Here is a 15,080-nt window from a genome sequence, read left to right as displayed (position 1 = left end):
ACAAACCTCTTGCCTGTGCATATTTGATCTGTGGACCAGAGATAATATGAACAGACAACCAAATAAGCTTCATCTCTGCTTGACTTTGTTCAAGAAAAATGTGTCTTGAACAAGTCAAACTCCACATATTCAACACTGCACTCAGTGTAAACCTACTAGTGGTTTATTACTGGAAACCCAGGTGCAAAACACCTCTAAGACATGCTGTCAGTCCTGAAAGGAGCAGGACTGAAACGCCTGAAGGAATGTTTCATTGCCTGAGTTTTTCACTCTATGTAGCCAGACTGCTTAACACAGTATTAGCAAAGATCTGACAATCATTATGATCCAGTTACTAACCCTGCACTATGCTGTCACAGCTGCTGATAAAACAGCCCAGGTTCCACAGCAAGGTGCAAGGGACAATTACTCTGTCACAGACCAGAGCACTGAGGCAGCACTTTTCACAAATCTCAGTTTTCTCACCAATGATATGAATATTTCCCCCACCCGCAGATATGTAACGTTGATTCACTGACTATTTTGCAAGACAAAAAAAAATTCGTGTCAATGGTAACTGGAACTATACATTAAGATCTTCACTCTTCACACAGTACGTATTGCTTTCCATCAAATTTTTAGCAAGGCAAAGTCTGTACAGTGCCAGAAATGCTTCTATAAATGCCGCTTTTGTGTGTTCCTCCACACCGTACCTCCAGCAGTCCGGATGGAGTGAGCAGGGCCTGGGGCCACAGGAGCTTATTCTGACACAGCCACATGACACATCCAGGCTACAGCAGGGCCTGTAGAGGTGTTGACCAAAAAAATCAGATTTTTTACACAGTGTGCAACCAGCGAGTAATTCCGCACTCGAGAGAGACAAGGATTATTAATGTCAGAGTTGCACGAGCCTGGGTGCTGGGTGGCATTCCATAAATCAAGAATACCAACTATCAAAACTCTTTAGTATTTACATGTTTTAGCAAATAAAAGCATTAATGGTCATTGGCTTCAAGTTACATCGTTCTGTCATTAAATAATATTCTATCTCCTGCTAATGATTCTCTTACTTCCCATGCTGATTAGCCCACATGCCCAGTCCTTCTCTTCTTTCGACTCGGTGGGCAGTTTGGTCAGCAGTCTGCCACAACTACCTCCTCGCCGGAAATTCCACCAACAAGAAATTTGTCTAACACCTGGACATCACTTTGAGCCTGCCTGTTAGCTGCTATATGTTTCTCGGGTTAAATCTCCTTTCTTGTTGAACCGGCCTGAAAATGAAGCTCAAACACCACAGACGCCGTTCCCCGGGAGAGCTCTGGCCCGCCCCCTGCGGCCGGAAGCGCAGCCCGCGCCCGCCGCGCCCAGCGGGGACCGCCCCTTCCGCGGGTCTCGGCCAATAGCAGGGCGCCTGCGGCTCGCGGGCGAGCGTCTGTCGCGTCGCGGCCAATCAGGCGGCGGCAGGCCGGCGGGGCGCGGCTGAGCGGCGTCGCCAAGGGCAGAAGCGCGGCGTCGCCAGGGCCGGGCGCGGTGGCGCCGTGCCGAGGGGCGGTGGTGCGGCTGCTCCCACCCGGCTCGCCCAGCGGCGGCAGCGGCACGATGAGCCTGCCCCTGAGGTCGGTATGAGCCCAGCGCTTTCCCGCTTGCCCCGCTCGGTGCCCGAAGTGCGGGCGGGGGACCCTCAGGGCCGCGCTGCCCGCCTTCGGGAAGGGCTGGCGGAACGTGGGGCGCGCCGGGCGGCGGCGGGGCCTGGGTCAGCCTGGGTCAGCCTGGGTCAGCCTGGGTCAGCCTGGGTCATCCGCGGCCTCCTGCACGTCGCGTCTGACCCTTCGGCGCGGCCGGGGGCGGATCAAGCCCGTCTGTCTGCCGGGGGAGGGAAGGGCCCAGCGGGTCTGGCCTTGGGAGGTTCGCTTCTGGGTTGCCTGATGTGCCTGCAAAAGGCTTGTGAGTAGGCATAAAGTTAGACTGCTCGGTTTTGTTTTGTTTATAAATACTGATTCAGCCTCTCTTGCATAAAGGGGCCTAGATCCCAAGACCTAGCTTGTCTTCAAGCTAATTAATACGCTTGCGTAGCAACTGTGATCCTTAATTTTCAATTCTAAGAACTTCATGCTTAATATGGTTAAAGTAGTTGTAGAAGTGGCACCAGACTGCTTCTATTTGAGGTCTGCTTTGCCTTTTAATAAAATCATTTTATGGTAAGCACTAAATGAGCGCTTAAGTACCCAGATTGCTCTTTCAGGAGAGTTCGGTGTTAATCTGCTTTCAGACTTACAAATGGATTTCATCATCGCAGCTCACAAAATGTGGGCGCCCTGGATCTGAGCTACTCTCCCAGTCCTAATTAAGTAGCCTGCTCAGAGCTATTTTAGTCCTTCCAAGAGCTGTAGTAATTCAAAGCCTGCGTGACATCACATAGTCTCAACTGGTCTGTTAAGGGCATTGCACATTTTGAGGCTGTTGGGGTGTGAAGCAGGTTAAACTTCTGCAGCTTATGCTTTTCTTGTCTTTATTTGGAATTTTTGCTTCAGTGGTTTTTGAAAGGTTTGACTTTAGGTTTTGGTTACAATTAGCAAATTGTTAACAAAGAAGGACATAAAGTTGCTCATTAGAGAAGATTTGGAAAGTCAATATTGAAAATTTTTCTATTCACTCATCCGTAATTTTTTGCATTTTGCACTAGGTGACGCAGCACACATTTTGCTTATGGTGCAAATGGACAAGTGAGCATTAAAAGCCTTTTCCTGGGAGTATAACATAAATTATAGAACCATTTAGGTTAGGAAGGACTTATGGAAGTCACCTAGTCTAGCATTCTGATCACAGCAACTTCCACTCAAAGCTGGCTGAGGGTGCTAAGCACCTTTTATAGTTACAATGATGGAGACTCCTTGGTCTCTCAGTGGAACTGTTCCAGCATATGCACTGGGAAAATGTTTCCCCTTAGATCCAGCTGCAGTTTCTTCTTCAGCTGCAGTTTTCCCCTTATATTTTGTACTTATTGTCTTTTGTCCTCTTACTATGATCCTCTGAAAATATAAACTTATTCCTAGACTAGCCAAAGAAAAGGGGATTGTCTTTGAGCAAGATTTCCTAATTTGGGGGACTTATCTCTCTTGCATATACCAAAAGAGAGCAAACGATCTTTAGAACAGTGTGTATGTGTGTTATCTAAAGGATTTAAAAAAAAAAAGACCCTGCAAATACCATTTATCTAAAAACCATTACAGGCAACAAAGCTGATTTGTGGCACCCAACGCCTGCTTTAGTAGCCAGACTGTCCGGCCTAGTTTGGCCTCCAATGTCCCCAAATTTATTTTATTTTTAAGCTACAGTATAGAGACCAACTGTTTTCATGAGCTGTATAATTTAAACTGCTAATCTAGTTTGTACCTTCAAGAAGCCTTTTTAACTGGTAGTTTTTCTACTCTCTTTTTGTTGTTGTTGCTTATTAACAAAAATGCCTGTGCTGATTTTATTTTGGGTGGGGGACTGGAGGTATCATTCAGATTTCACAAGGGAACTGTCTATTTCAAGTGTTATTTTAAACTTGGAGTACAAGCTGGGAAAATATTGACTAGGTAAGGTAGTAGTTTCTGCAATTATGGTGAGTTTCTTATTGGTGGAAAATGCTATCTACAGTGGCATCTTCCCAGTAGAAATCCTATTACACTACATTTCTTTCTCCTTATATAGGAATGAGCTCGCAGTAGACAAAACTAAAAAGAAGAAAAGAAGAGAACTGACTGAGGAACAGAAGCAAGAAATTAAAGATGCCTTTGAATTGTTTGATACAGACAAAGACAGAGCAATAAATTATCATGAATTGAAGGTAAAGGTTTTCTTTTTCATTTAAGCAGTTTTATAGCAGATAATATATCTGTTCCATAGTGACTTCTTAAGATGTTGGCTGTATCTTCAAAAGCTTCCTTTAAGATGTCTTGCTGGGTTAAAGGATCGAGGGAGGAAAAAAACCGAATAAACATGAAATACTGCATTGGTGTAAGAATAAGCTTTTCTTTCCACAGCATATACTTAATGCTGTAGCAGAATTGCTATGGCATTCTAAATAACTCTGGTATAATTGCCCACCAGTGATAAGCTTGGACAGATGACCAAGTGGTAAAAGTTCTTGAAAATCTGTTTGATTATTTTTAAAGGCACTGTATAACCTAAAGCTTGGTCTTGGTTTCAGATGTGTAGATAAAAGATGTAAATTAGATCCGTGAAAGTGGTGACTACAAGTCAGAGCTTAGCTGTATTTTTCAACAGGAAACCTGTGATTTGCAGGAATAAGGTGTGCTCTTTGAGCTGTGTGTGGGAGGCTCAGTAGTTGCCCTTCCCAAAGAAAGACGCTCCTAATGATAGCTATTAGCAGATGGAGGTTAGGATGGCTGTCTGAGTGAGCCCTCCCACCTGAAAGTGTACAGAGTCGTAAATGAGGTTCAATAAAGTCACTTTAAATCTTTTGTGTGCTTTTATTCTAATTATGGCATCAAGAACAAAAAGTGGCTTTGGAGAGGCAAGTGTTTCAGTCACATATAGGGTGAGATTTTTTTTTAAAATAATGTCTCATCTAGCGTACTGCCTCTACCAAGTAACTCAAAGAAGGAAAAAGTCTTTATTTTACTTAATTTGCTGTTACAGGAGTGTGTTTGGTAAAACAATTCCCTTCTCTGTATCTCAGAGTTCAGGTATTGTATCTTTGCTGAGAGCCACTGTGACTATAGATGTGCTGGGGACTACTTTGGGGCTGTTAATATGCTTTTCCTTGTTATGGTATGCTTTGAATTCTCAGCTGTCATAATTATTTGCAAAGCTCTTTCTTAGCTGCCTAATTAAATATTATCACCCTGAAGCTAATAGTGTGAAAAGCAGAAGTACATAAACAAAAAAACTATCTACCTCCTGCTCTACAAAATCGGCATATAGCATCAATTTTTGATAACTCCTTCCGTAATTTTCCATTTCTGGTTAGCCAATATTCATCTGTTCAGAGGAAGTTAAGGTAGTGTGTGCTGAGAAATTGCCGTCTGGGGTGAAATGGGAAACTAAATGTGGACTTCTAACCTAGTGGAAGAGTGAAAAATAAGTTAGCTTCTGTGGCTCACTTGAAAAGCAGTCCAAAGTCCTGTAGGACTTGTAAATCCATGAACGTACACACACTTTGTATGAATAATGAAGACTAATTTGCAGAATGATTTTCAGTTTTGTTGTAGAAAGGATAAGATTTTGAAATTGCTTTGGAAGTGAGGAATAAATTTACTTTTCCTGTGATACATTTGCTCCAGTCTGTAAAATCCCTGAAAATGCAAATTTTTTTTTTTCTGTAGCTAGACGTTCCATTTCCTGATAGTCGTTCTAGATGGTTCTAATATCCAAATCTCTTGTCATTTTATTTATTTTATTTATTATTGTTACTAAACCACTGATAAGCTCTTTCTCTCTTGGGCAAGAAGGTAATTACTAAAATTAAAAAGAAAATCTGTTAAATCTGTATTTTGATCCTTATCTGTGGTTGCACTTCCATTTTATTCCAAAAGGTGGCAATGAGAGCCTTGGGTTTTGATGTGAAAAAAGCTGATGTCCTGAAAATACTTAAAGATTATGATCGAGAATCAACAGGCAGAATCACCTTTGAAGATTTTAATGAAGTTGGTATGTGTCTGATTGTGTGTTTACCTCTAGAGATATTTATATTATAGTAGTGGCTACAGTTTCAAAGTGGTGCTTTGTGGACTTCTTCAGTTATTTAGTACTATTAAGAAATAGAAGTGGGATATTTCATTTCATGTTTTTCTTAATATATTAGGGCAATACTGAAGGAAGATAAATCTTTGTTTTCTGAATGCTTGGTTTGATAGGTAGAGATGTATGATAGCTGTAATTTAAAAGGAAGTAGGGTATACAAAATCTCTTTGAACCTTAAACAGAAGAATAAATGCTAGTTTAAAGTGTAGATGTTCTTGTCTTGTTAATGGATTTTTGTAAGATTCTCCTTGCTGCTCTGGAAAAGGTATTTGTCACTGAATTTCATGGGAAGGAGTGCATACACAGATGATTTGTAAGTGGACTACAGACTTCATATATGAAAAAGAGAAATTAAAACAGATTTTCAATATTGTACTTTAAGTAGTTTCAACTGTTGATAAAACCAGTAGAATTAGTTGTTTCCTTCATCTGAAGTTTGGTTATTGTGCAATTTAAATGTACTTTGAGTATGCAGTGATCTGCAGAATTTTTAGACTTTAAGTTTCTCTGAAGATTTTAGGGGATTTTTGTTACACATAATTTATGTTTTATCATACAGTTCATGTTTACTAAAAAGTAAGTTGTGTGGGATTTCTCCATGTATGGCTTTGTATCTCTAGTTTATTTTGTCCATTATAGTTTATTATGCTCATGATAGTCCATTTCTTCAAGGTATTAGATTTCTGTAGATTTTATGAAACAAAACACCCACACCTCAGTACTTGCTGTTGGCTGCAAGTATCAATCTACTTAATGTATCAAAACAATTATTGATTGAAATGTGGCAACATTTAATTGTTTAATAGGTTAATACTGGACAAAATGTCTTAAGACAGTTAATATTTTTGGAGTTATATTCCAGGTTAGAGAACATTATTTTTGGCTCTTTTCTGATATATAAAATTTATGTGGAAGTATTAAAAAGAAAATCAGGATATTGATTTGGTAGTAAAACTGCTTTTAAAATTACATAATTATGCTGCATTATTATACTAAAACTAATATACTGGAATTACCATGCGATTACTTTTTCTAATTTCTGATACTCAGTCCTGTTAATAGTTTCATCATTCTGTCTTGGCTGTCAATATGGACAGTCATTAAGCACTGCAAGGAGCTAGGAGAATTTTTTGTAGTAAGTGCCGTATATACTTGGAAAGGGATTGAACTTGTTGCGGAATTTCAGTTGGATTAGTGCTGCTGTGGTGCTACGTGACCTTGACACAGAATTAAACATGATACCACTTCTAGCAGAAAGATTGGGGAGTTAGATAAAATAGGTTATTGAGACATTAATTGTAAAGAGATGCTGAATATAGCTAAGCAATTCTTCAGCCATCGATTTCTCTTAATGTTCATTGGAAATATGTAGGGATGTAATTATATTTTGTCTTCTACAGTTTTATATTTAGAGACAGTTTGTTGTTTTTCAGTTGTCTTTTTGCCCAAAAAGGTCGCATTTTTCAAATTACGTAACGCTGTCATGCAGCACTGTTGTTTTAAAAGAAGATATTTAAATTCAGGATAAATTTTGGAGAAGATGAAATAGGAAAGCCTTATAATATAATTGTCTTTATGATTACCTGGCAAAAAGATGCTGAAAAAGCTCTAAGTTACTGAACAACTAGAAAACAATAGTATAACCAGCTGAAGGTAATCCCCCTTCTCGATGGACCAATGCCCTCTACCTGCAGGCAGGTCCAAGGGTCAGAGCAGACCCTGCCTGCTTGGCAGAGGGTCCAAAAAGCAGTTTTTAGAGTTTAAAATATAACCCTGTATGGTAATGCGATGATTCTTATAGGTTGTATGTAAATGTTGTAGGATTTGTAGCTTGTTCTAGATTGGTTAATGAGAATTAGAATATTCAACACAGAAGATGGTTTATTGTATTGTAAACGGCAGATCGCTCTCTTGCTTTTGCTCTTGCTCTTTTTTGCCTCTCTCTCTCTCTCTCTCACTTGCTTCTCTGACCTGCTTTGAGCTGTGTTTTGCAGCCCTAGCAGGTTTCTCACATCCACGCTCTTTCTCAATAAACCCCCATGCTCTAAAAACCAGACTTTAGAGATCTCTTCTTTCTATTCCATCCTCATAACCAAATACCACAGAATTAAGTCCTACAGGTAAATCTGTAGATACATAAACTTCGTTCCCGTAGTTGGCTTATATAAGCATGCAAAGATTCTTCCCTCTCAAGCTTTCTAAAACAGAGCAGACATTCCATTTGCAATCAGTAGCAGATGGTGAGTGGTTCTTTATGTATAAGCAGTGTTGATGTGATTTTAATGGCTTGATAATACAAGACTAGCCCTGTAATATAAGACTAGCAGGTACAAACATGGGGAGATACATTATTGTTGGTTGGTCTGAAGTATTTACTAGAAAAATACTTTGTGAGTCAAGTTTGTATTTTCTGTTGCAGAAACTGATAAATGGTTGTCATAAAAAGACTAATAAAGGCTCAAGAATACTTTCAGAATAAACATCTTGCAATTCATAGCAGCATCATTTTTATAATCCCTATGCTTAGTCTTTTTTTGATTTTGGGGTTGGGAGAGGGCAATGTGTATGATTGGTTGGTTGGTTATGGGGGCTTTTTGTATTAGTATGATTTTGTATTTAAAAGAAAGGTTCTGTCTGAATGTTTTTCTTCACTTACTGTTTCAGTCTTCTGCCCAGCTCAAAATTCTGTCCTGATGAAAACAAATCAAGTAAATTCACATCTTCATCTAAAAGAGCTGATGGTGTTTTTTATGAAAATTCAGAATTTTGAAACAGAGGCATCCTGTGTATACTTTTAATTCCTGTTGGAAAATACGTGTAAAGTGTGACTGTGTCTAAATTGTCATGCAGCTTTCCACTGCAACAGTTATGTCACAAAGAGCAACTCAGCTTGGGAAAAGAGAGATGAGAGAGAGGTCAGACAACAGCCAAACAAATATGCACATTGAGTTGAAATATACAGAAATGTCCGAACAGGTGAAATCAGACATGTGTGTTCTTCATATTGCTTAGTTTGCAGAGGTCATTCTGAGTTTACCTTTCAGAAGTTTTTAGTCTAACTTAAGTATCCTTTTTGCAGTGACAGATTGGATATTGGACAGAGACCCACAAGAAGAAATACTCAAGGCATTCAAATTGTTTGACGATGATGACTCTGGTAAAATAAGTCTGAGAAACCTGCGCCGGGTTGCTAGAGAATTAGGTGAAAATATGTCTGATGAAGAACTACGGGCTATGATTGAAGAATTTGATAAGGATGGAGACGGAGAAAGTATGTGTTGGCAAATAAAACAACATATAATCTTGGTCTTAATTTTATCCCCTTTTTAGATGTTATTTTGTTGTGGAAATGTCCTCTTTAATTTTCTTTTTGATTACTTTCATCTCGAACATAATTTAGCTTACAAATAATGCAGACTGTTGCTTTTGATAGTTACTAGTCCTGGAGTCTAAGAATCAGGTTGATTCACCACCAACTCTTATTCAACCAATATCTGTTAAAAGATGAGTGAAATTGTAGTTGAAGGTGGGAGTAATTGAACTGGTATGTGAGCGATTCTGTGTACCTACATTACATTTTTATTTCCTTGTAAATCAGTTAAAGTACTGCTGAGAGAAAGTCTTTTGATCACTTACTCAATATTTAAGTGGCAATATGTCATTGTTTTGATTTCAGCATTGGATATGGAGCATTAAGCTAATAAATCATGCTGGAAGTATCCTAGGTCTATGCAGGATCAGCTTGGATGGTCTTTAACATACTTCTGAGCCTTGGAGTGCTGAAACGCATAATGTGAAAAATGGCTCTGTGCAATTACAAGGTCCATACAGACCTTGGGCTGTGTGCTGCAGAAGGGATTTACAGTGTGGGCTGCAGAAGGGATTTACGAGGTTGATAAAGAATGAATTAGCAGATCCAGTTTGATACTGTGCTTATTAAATTATTGTGAATGCTGAAACTTCAGAGTTTTTTCATTAACTTCAAAATACCTTATTTTTACATCAGAAACCTTAATATCTGAATTTTGAGGACCACTCACGTGAGACCTTATACACGTAAAGAAAGACTGTATCAGTCTATTGAAACTGTTCTATCAGGGTGGTGACTCATATGAGATTTCACTAGCAGTTACCAATTTTTCTAGTGACAATGGTATTAATACTTGTGAGGATCTGTTGGACTCAAAACTCTCACTTACTTGTGGAAAAAACTGTGTTGTCAGCATTTTGATGGATAGTCCTCTATGCTGTTTGACATTGGTGTTATTTTTTGGAAGTTATAGCCGTGGAAGTGAATGAGTGGAATTCTGTCTGCAAACATGTTTTGTCATGTGTTGATCTCCTGCAGCTGCCAAATGAGATGTCAGAGTCATGGATCAATGTTCTTTTGTTACATGGCTATTTGGGTACTACAGATGGAACATAGACCATTAGCTCCTTTCAGGAGGGTTATTGAGTCATAATTATTTTGTGTCAATGCGACATTTTTTAAATCAAATGGATCAGCTAAGAGTAAGTGGCTCAGTTTCCTCTTGTTCAGTCATCCATTCATTGTTTTTGTTAGAGCAATCAAGCACAAGATCGAATATGGAAGATTGACGGCATGTTTGTGCATGGTACTGTTTATCCTTGAAGTTCTGTGTGGTTTTTGTTCTTTAAAGAAAACCGAGGCTGTTCTAGCTTTTTCAGATTAATTCTGAGAAAGTAAATAATCCTGTGAATCACCATTCCATTTGTTTTCAAACATCTGGATCAGGTGGCAAAATCTTGCTGTCATCTAATTCTCCTTCTTTTCCTGCCCTCAAAAAAACCCAAAAAACCAAACCTGAAACTGTTAATTGTTAGCATTTTTAATCAATATATCAAGTACAAGAATAATGACACTTTCAGTTTAACACCTTTATTATATTTGAGAGATTGTTTTGCTCACAGTGAAATGTGGTATCATGTGTGATACTCTGGTTACATAAATCCTTATGTTCTCAACAAAACCACTGAGCTCCGCTGGCAGGCAGTACATAGATTTCTATAAAATAAAGTATATTTGACATTTTTTTGTCTGCCTTAAAAACGTAAATAGTCCTATTTTGGTATTCCTGGGTTTAGGAATTGCTTCTGGTTTGGAGCACAACTGACGTCAGTAATTCCATGGTGTCAGTTCATGTAGTTTTGATCATCTTGTGTGGATGAATCAGTAGGAAACACTATCCAGTCTTGTTTCTTGGATTTTGGCACAGAATTAAGAAAAATACCCATATCCACTACTAAAAAAATGTGTGTTTTTAACTCTCAAGATTCTAAGTCAGTGTTTTCTTTATATGAGCTGTGATTCTAGATTGCTCTTTTATGATCACTTATGTCATGGATTTGAGGGAAGTCTGATGCCTTGAAAAATTGTGCTTCGGCTTTCATTGTGCTTAACTTGTGAATGGATCATACATCTGGAAGAGGATTAACTTGAATTACTTGAGTAACTGGGAATTAACTACACTGCTTTTTTGAAGTTACTTTGAATGTTACAAAAATTATTTGTCATTATAGTGTTGTATTTCCACTTTGCAGCATGGTTTAACTAGGATGTTGTAAACCAGAGAACGTTTTGGAGAAGATGTTTGAATTTGTGTTGTTATTGTGATAAAGCTGTGGAAATGCTTTTTGAAGTCATACAGGTTATTTGTATCTTAGAACAAGGTGTAGCTGTGTGATAGACTGGCATTTCAGAGCATAGGGCCCTAACTTAGACTAAATCTACTTCTTTTGTATATTTTTTTCATGCATCACAGCAGGGCATATTTAGGTTTGTTGGGTTTTTTTTTTTTGTTTTGTTTTTTTTTTAGTTTTCTTCTAGCTGTAAACGTAATTCTTTCTTTGCAGTGCTTTATTTAGGAATAGGTTGGGCATGTTGGCTTGGATGGATAATTGTTGGGGAGGATTCATCGTGTGTGTCTTGTCTTTTTCATACTACTGACTTGTTCTAATCACTGCCCACTACTGTAATTAGTTGCATGATGAACATGTTTATTACTTAACTCTTTTACAGTGGCTATGTTTTAGCATATGAGTAAGGTCAGTGCCTCAGGTATAGCTGCAGCAAAATAATTAATGACTACTAATTAATTTATTATTATGACTTGATTTCTTCAAGTGCATTTGTGTAAAATTTCTGTTAATTATAAATGAAGAATGAAGAAAGTTCAAATGGGCAAGGGCTCGTCAAAAGTCCATTTTAATTCTAGCTAATTTATAGAATGATTGCTAAATTATCTTAAAATTTGTTTTGTGTTTCGCAAGTGTTACAGATTAGGGAGAGAGGAACAGCGTGGTTCGATCTGTGGTGGTAGTTTGGATGTAAATGTTTTGAGTTATGATTTTAAGAATAAAACTGAATTCAGTCATAACTAGCTAAATTATTGTTGCATGAGAAGTACTTACTTAATAAAATGTCAATACCATCCTTGACGTTTTTATAGACCTTTAAAGTAATAATGTATTATGTTTTTGCATAGCCATTTTTTTAACATATGTTTCTCAGGGTTTCTTTTCTATCATGTTTCACTTGTAGAAAATTTTTACTTTCGTAATTCAAAATAAGTGACTGTAAGTGAGCTAGATTCTGGCTTAAGTATTCCACATAATAAAGCTTGCATTATGACTTCATGTTACACAAAAAAACTGTGCAAAACCCCTGTTGTAGAAGCAAATTTTTACACACTTACAGTAATGGATCAGATGCAACAAATACTAACAGAGAAGCCTTTAGGTGAAGTACAGATATGCATTTTTTATTTTATGGTTTATTGTTGTTTGCTGTTTGTCTGATTTTATTTTCTGGTTTTGTTTTTTTTTTACAGTCAATCAAGAAGAATTTATTGCTATTATGACTGGAGATATTTAGCATTAGAAGAAAAGAAGTTAACTCAGCACAACATGGAGGAGTTGTTGGCAGCTTCCATTACAATGTTTTGTACTTCCATTCATTTTGGTAGCTGGAGTGATGTTAAAAGTTACTTTTGTCCCAGGACCAAAATAAAAACGGGTTACATGCACTGATAATTCAGTACTTTGTATCAATAAATATTATCACTAGAATAATTGATATATTATTTTAGAAAAATTAAGTAATGCTGCCTTTCAGAATGTTTGAGTAATTGTTTGTAAGATAGCCTTGTCACAGATTTCTAAATTGTATCATTTTAAGAAGCTTTTGAGGTTCTTGACTTTGTGTTAGTATTAGCTGTGGCCTTCGTTTTGATACATAAGGTTTGAAAAACTTCCATTTTAATAAAGCATTCTTTACTACTACTACTACTTGAAAGTCTTATTTTTGTAGTTGAGTCTGAGCTGAATTTGAAGACACAATGATTCAGAGAATTTTTTAAAATTTATATACTTCTGCTCTTCTAGATGAATCGCAACATTAAATGAGCAAGCATTTTTATTCTCTGAGTTTAACTGTCTGTTACCCCTGTATGATAACAAATGGCAGGCAACTATGCATGATGATAAACTGTATCCAAAATCTGCTTAAATCGCTCAGATGTCAGTCAGCAACTCTCTCTTCAGTATCCACAGTTCTGATAGCTGTGGAGACAATGACAATGGCAAACATCCTGCAAGCCAAATATTAAGTTTTAGAATCTAATAGCAAAAGCACCCTCTTTAATAAAATATGAAACTTATTTTAAAAATCCATTAAAAAACCTGCAACTAACCCCACAGCTTCTAATCAGTAGTTTGCAATCTTAGAAGATTTGTTTGGGAGGTGAATGTTTAGAGGAGAAGATTCGGTGTTTGGGACTGAGCCTGTTGCCTTAACCTAGAAATGAAAGAGCACACTTTCTAGACAGTATTAGTGTAGGAGGTAATAAAAAGACTGGTCTTTATTGGAGGCCTCCAAGGGGCAGATATGGAAAATGCCCACCCCTGCATGGGGTGAATACCATTTTATAAGTCTAGTAAATGAGCATAAATTACAAAAATCCCCAGCTAGAGACATACGTAGTTAGGTAATTCCTCCCCACCCCCGCCCAGTTCAACCGTCTAAATCCTTCCTCCTCAGACAGGAGCTAAACTTTGTTTTTGAAAATGTCTTGAAGAGCTGATTTCAACCTTGGTTCCCAGGAAGAACCAAGATAGGACAGGGGCCTTGTACCCCCCTATCCTTGGGCTTGGAGCCTCTGGAATGTGTTTGTCTTTTTGCCTATCAGGGTAGGGGAAATTACTGGAGCTTGCTAGGAACTATATTACTGTACAGTAATAGAGCGATGAATATATATAGGAAATACAAAAGCAAAAATCATTCTGGCATTGTTTTATGGATGGCTCTTAACAAGTATTTTCTAGGATCAATGTGCAAATTTTCCAGTTCAGTGGCTTCTTGTAGCACTGTGCTTGCAGTTTTTTGTGGAAGCAAGCACCATAGTCAGAGATAATTGGCGCTGCACATCCCCCTTCCCCTATCCCATATTGAGTTAAAAGCTGGAAAATTCTACTTTGTTCCCTCTGGCTGAGTTTCCCCATTGGGTTTGAAGTTCTGTGCCTTCCCTCCTTGCACCCCTATTCCCCAGTTTATCTGCCAGTTCTGTATCCCTCTTGCTCCTATGGGCCCTCCTGTGTAAACCCCTCCTGTCTTTCCGTCCCTTTTAACCCCATGTTCGCTTCCGTTCGGTGCTCTCCTTGCCCGGAATCCAGCTGCTTCCGTCCCCCCGCGTTCCGTCCCGGTCCCATCTGCCTTCTCCACCCCGCCGTTCCCACCAATAAACCCTGGATTCTGAGAACTGAGAGACAGCATTTCCTTTAATCGCCAAGGCTCCTGTTATCCTGCCTTCGGAGAGTAAGCCTGAGCTCGGGTTCCGCCGGCCCCAGATCCGCTCCGCCCCGCAGTGTGGAAGCACCCGGCGGGGACCTCTTTTGGTGAGGTTTTAGGAGTCCTCCAGCCTTCCCAGAGCGAGAAAACCTCAGCTTCTGACTTTGCTTTTAATTTCTTTTGTAAACAATTTCAGAGATATTTTTGGTTTCTGCAAAGGTGATAGAGAACTGGAAAGGTCAGTTTAAACAGAAGAGCAGACAAGACTGAATAAAGCAGATTGAACCTGGAAAGGTTTGAAGTATGCCCAAAGAACCTGATTAGAACCAAACAGGGTTAGATGTTGGTGCCAAAAATTGATATATTTAATTTAATATTAAAAAGAGGCAAAAAGAAAGAGAAAAGAAAGAGAAAAGAGAAAAGAGTTGTATGTGTGTGAGGTGAGAGGATGGGGCAAGAGTGACAGGGTTTAGACACAAATATGTCACCCTTCCTGGGGTCCCAACAACGTCTCGTAGCTTCCCTCCATCTGATATTCTGGGTG

General features: G+C 38.6%; 1 protein-coding gene across 2 annotated transcripts; it reads left to right on the top strand.

Annotated features, from left to right (window-relative positions):
* Positions 1 to 1,442: 1,442 nt before the first annotated feature.
* On the top strand, positions 1,443 to 13,032 carry CETN3 (centrin 3). 2 transcript variants are annotated; one of them, XM_085043519.1, is made up of 5 exons: positions 1,443 to 1,595; positions 3,676 to 3,811; positions 5,523 to 5,637; positions 8,810 to 9,001; positions 12,582 to 13,032. In XM_085043519.1, the coding sequence occupies exons 1-5, from the start codon at positions 1,579 to 1,581 to the stop codon at positions 12,623 to 12,625; spliced, it is 504 nt and encodes a 167-aa protein (XP_084899645.1). In that variant the 5' UTR covers positions 1,443 to 1,578; the 3' UTR covers positions 12,626 to 13,032. The 2 variants fall into 2 exon arrangements, with proteins under 2 accessions (XP_084899645.1, XP_084899644.1); XM_085043518.1 differs by lacking the exon at positions 12,582 to 13,032 and having other exon boundaries at positions 8,810 to 9,689.
* The last annotated feature ends 2,048 nt before the right edge of the window (positions 13,033 to 15,080 follow it).

Source organism: Lichenostomus cassidix, chromosome Z (assembly GCF_008360975.1).
Source record: "Lichenostomus cassidix isolate B80296 chromosome Z, HeHo_3.0, whole genome shotgun sequence".
Lineage (NCBI taxonomy): Eukaryota > Metazoa > Chordata > Aves > Passeriformes > Meliphagidae > Lichenostomus > Lichenostomus cassidix.
The sequence above is the reverse complement of the archived record's forward strand: the minus strand, read 5'-3'. Positions and strand labels throughout refer to the sequence as shown.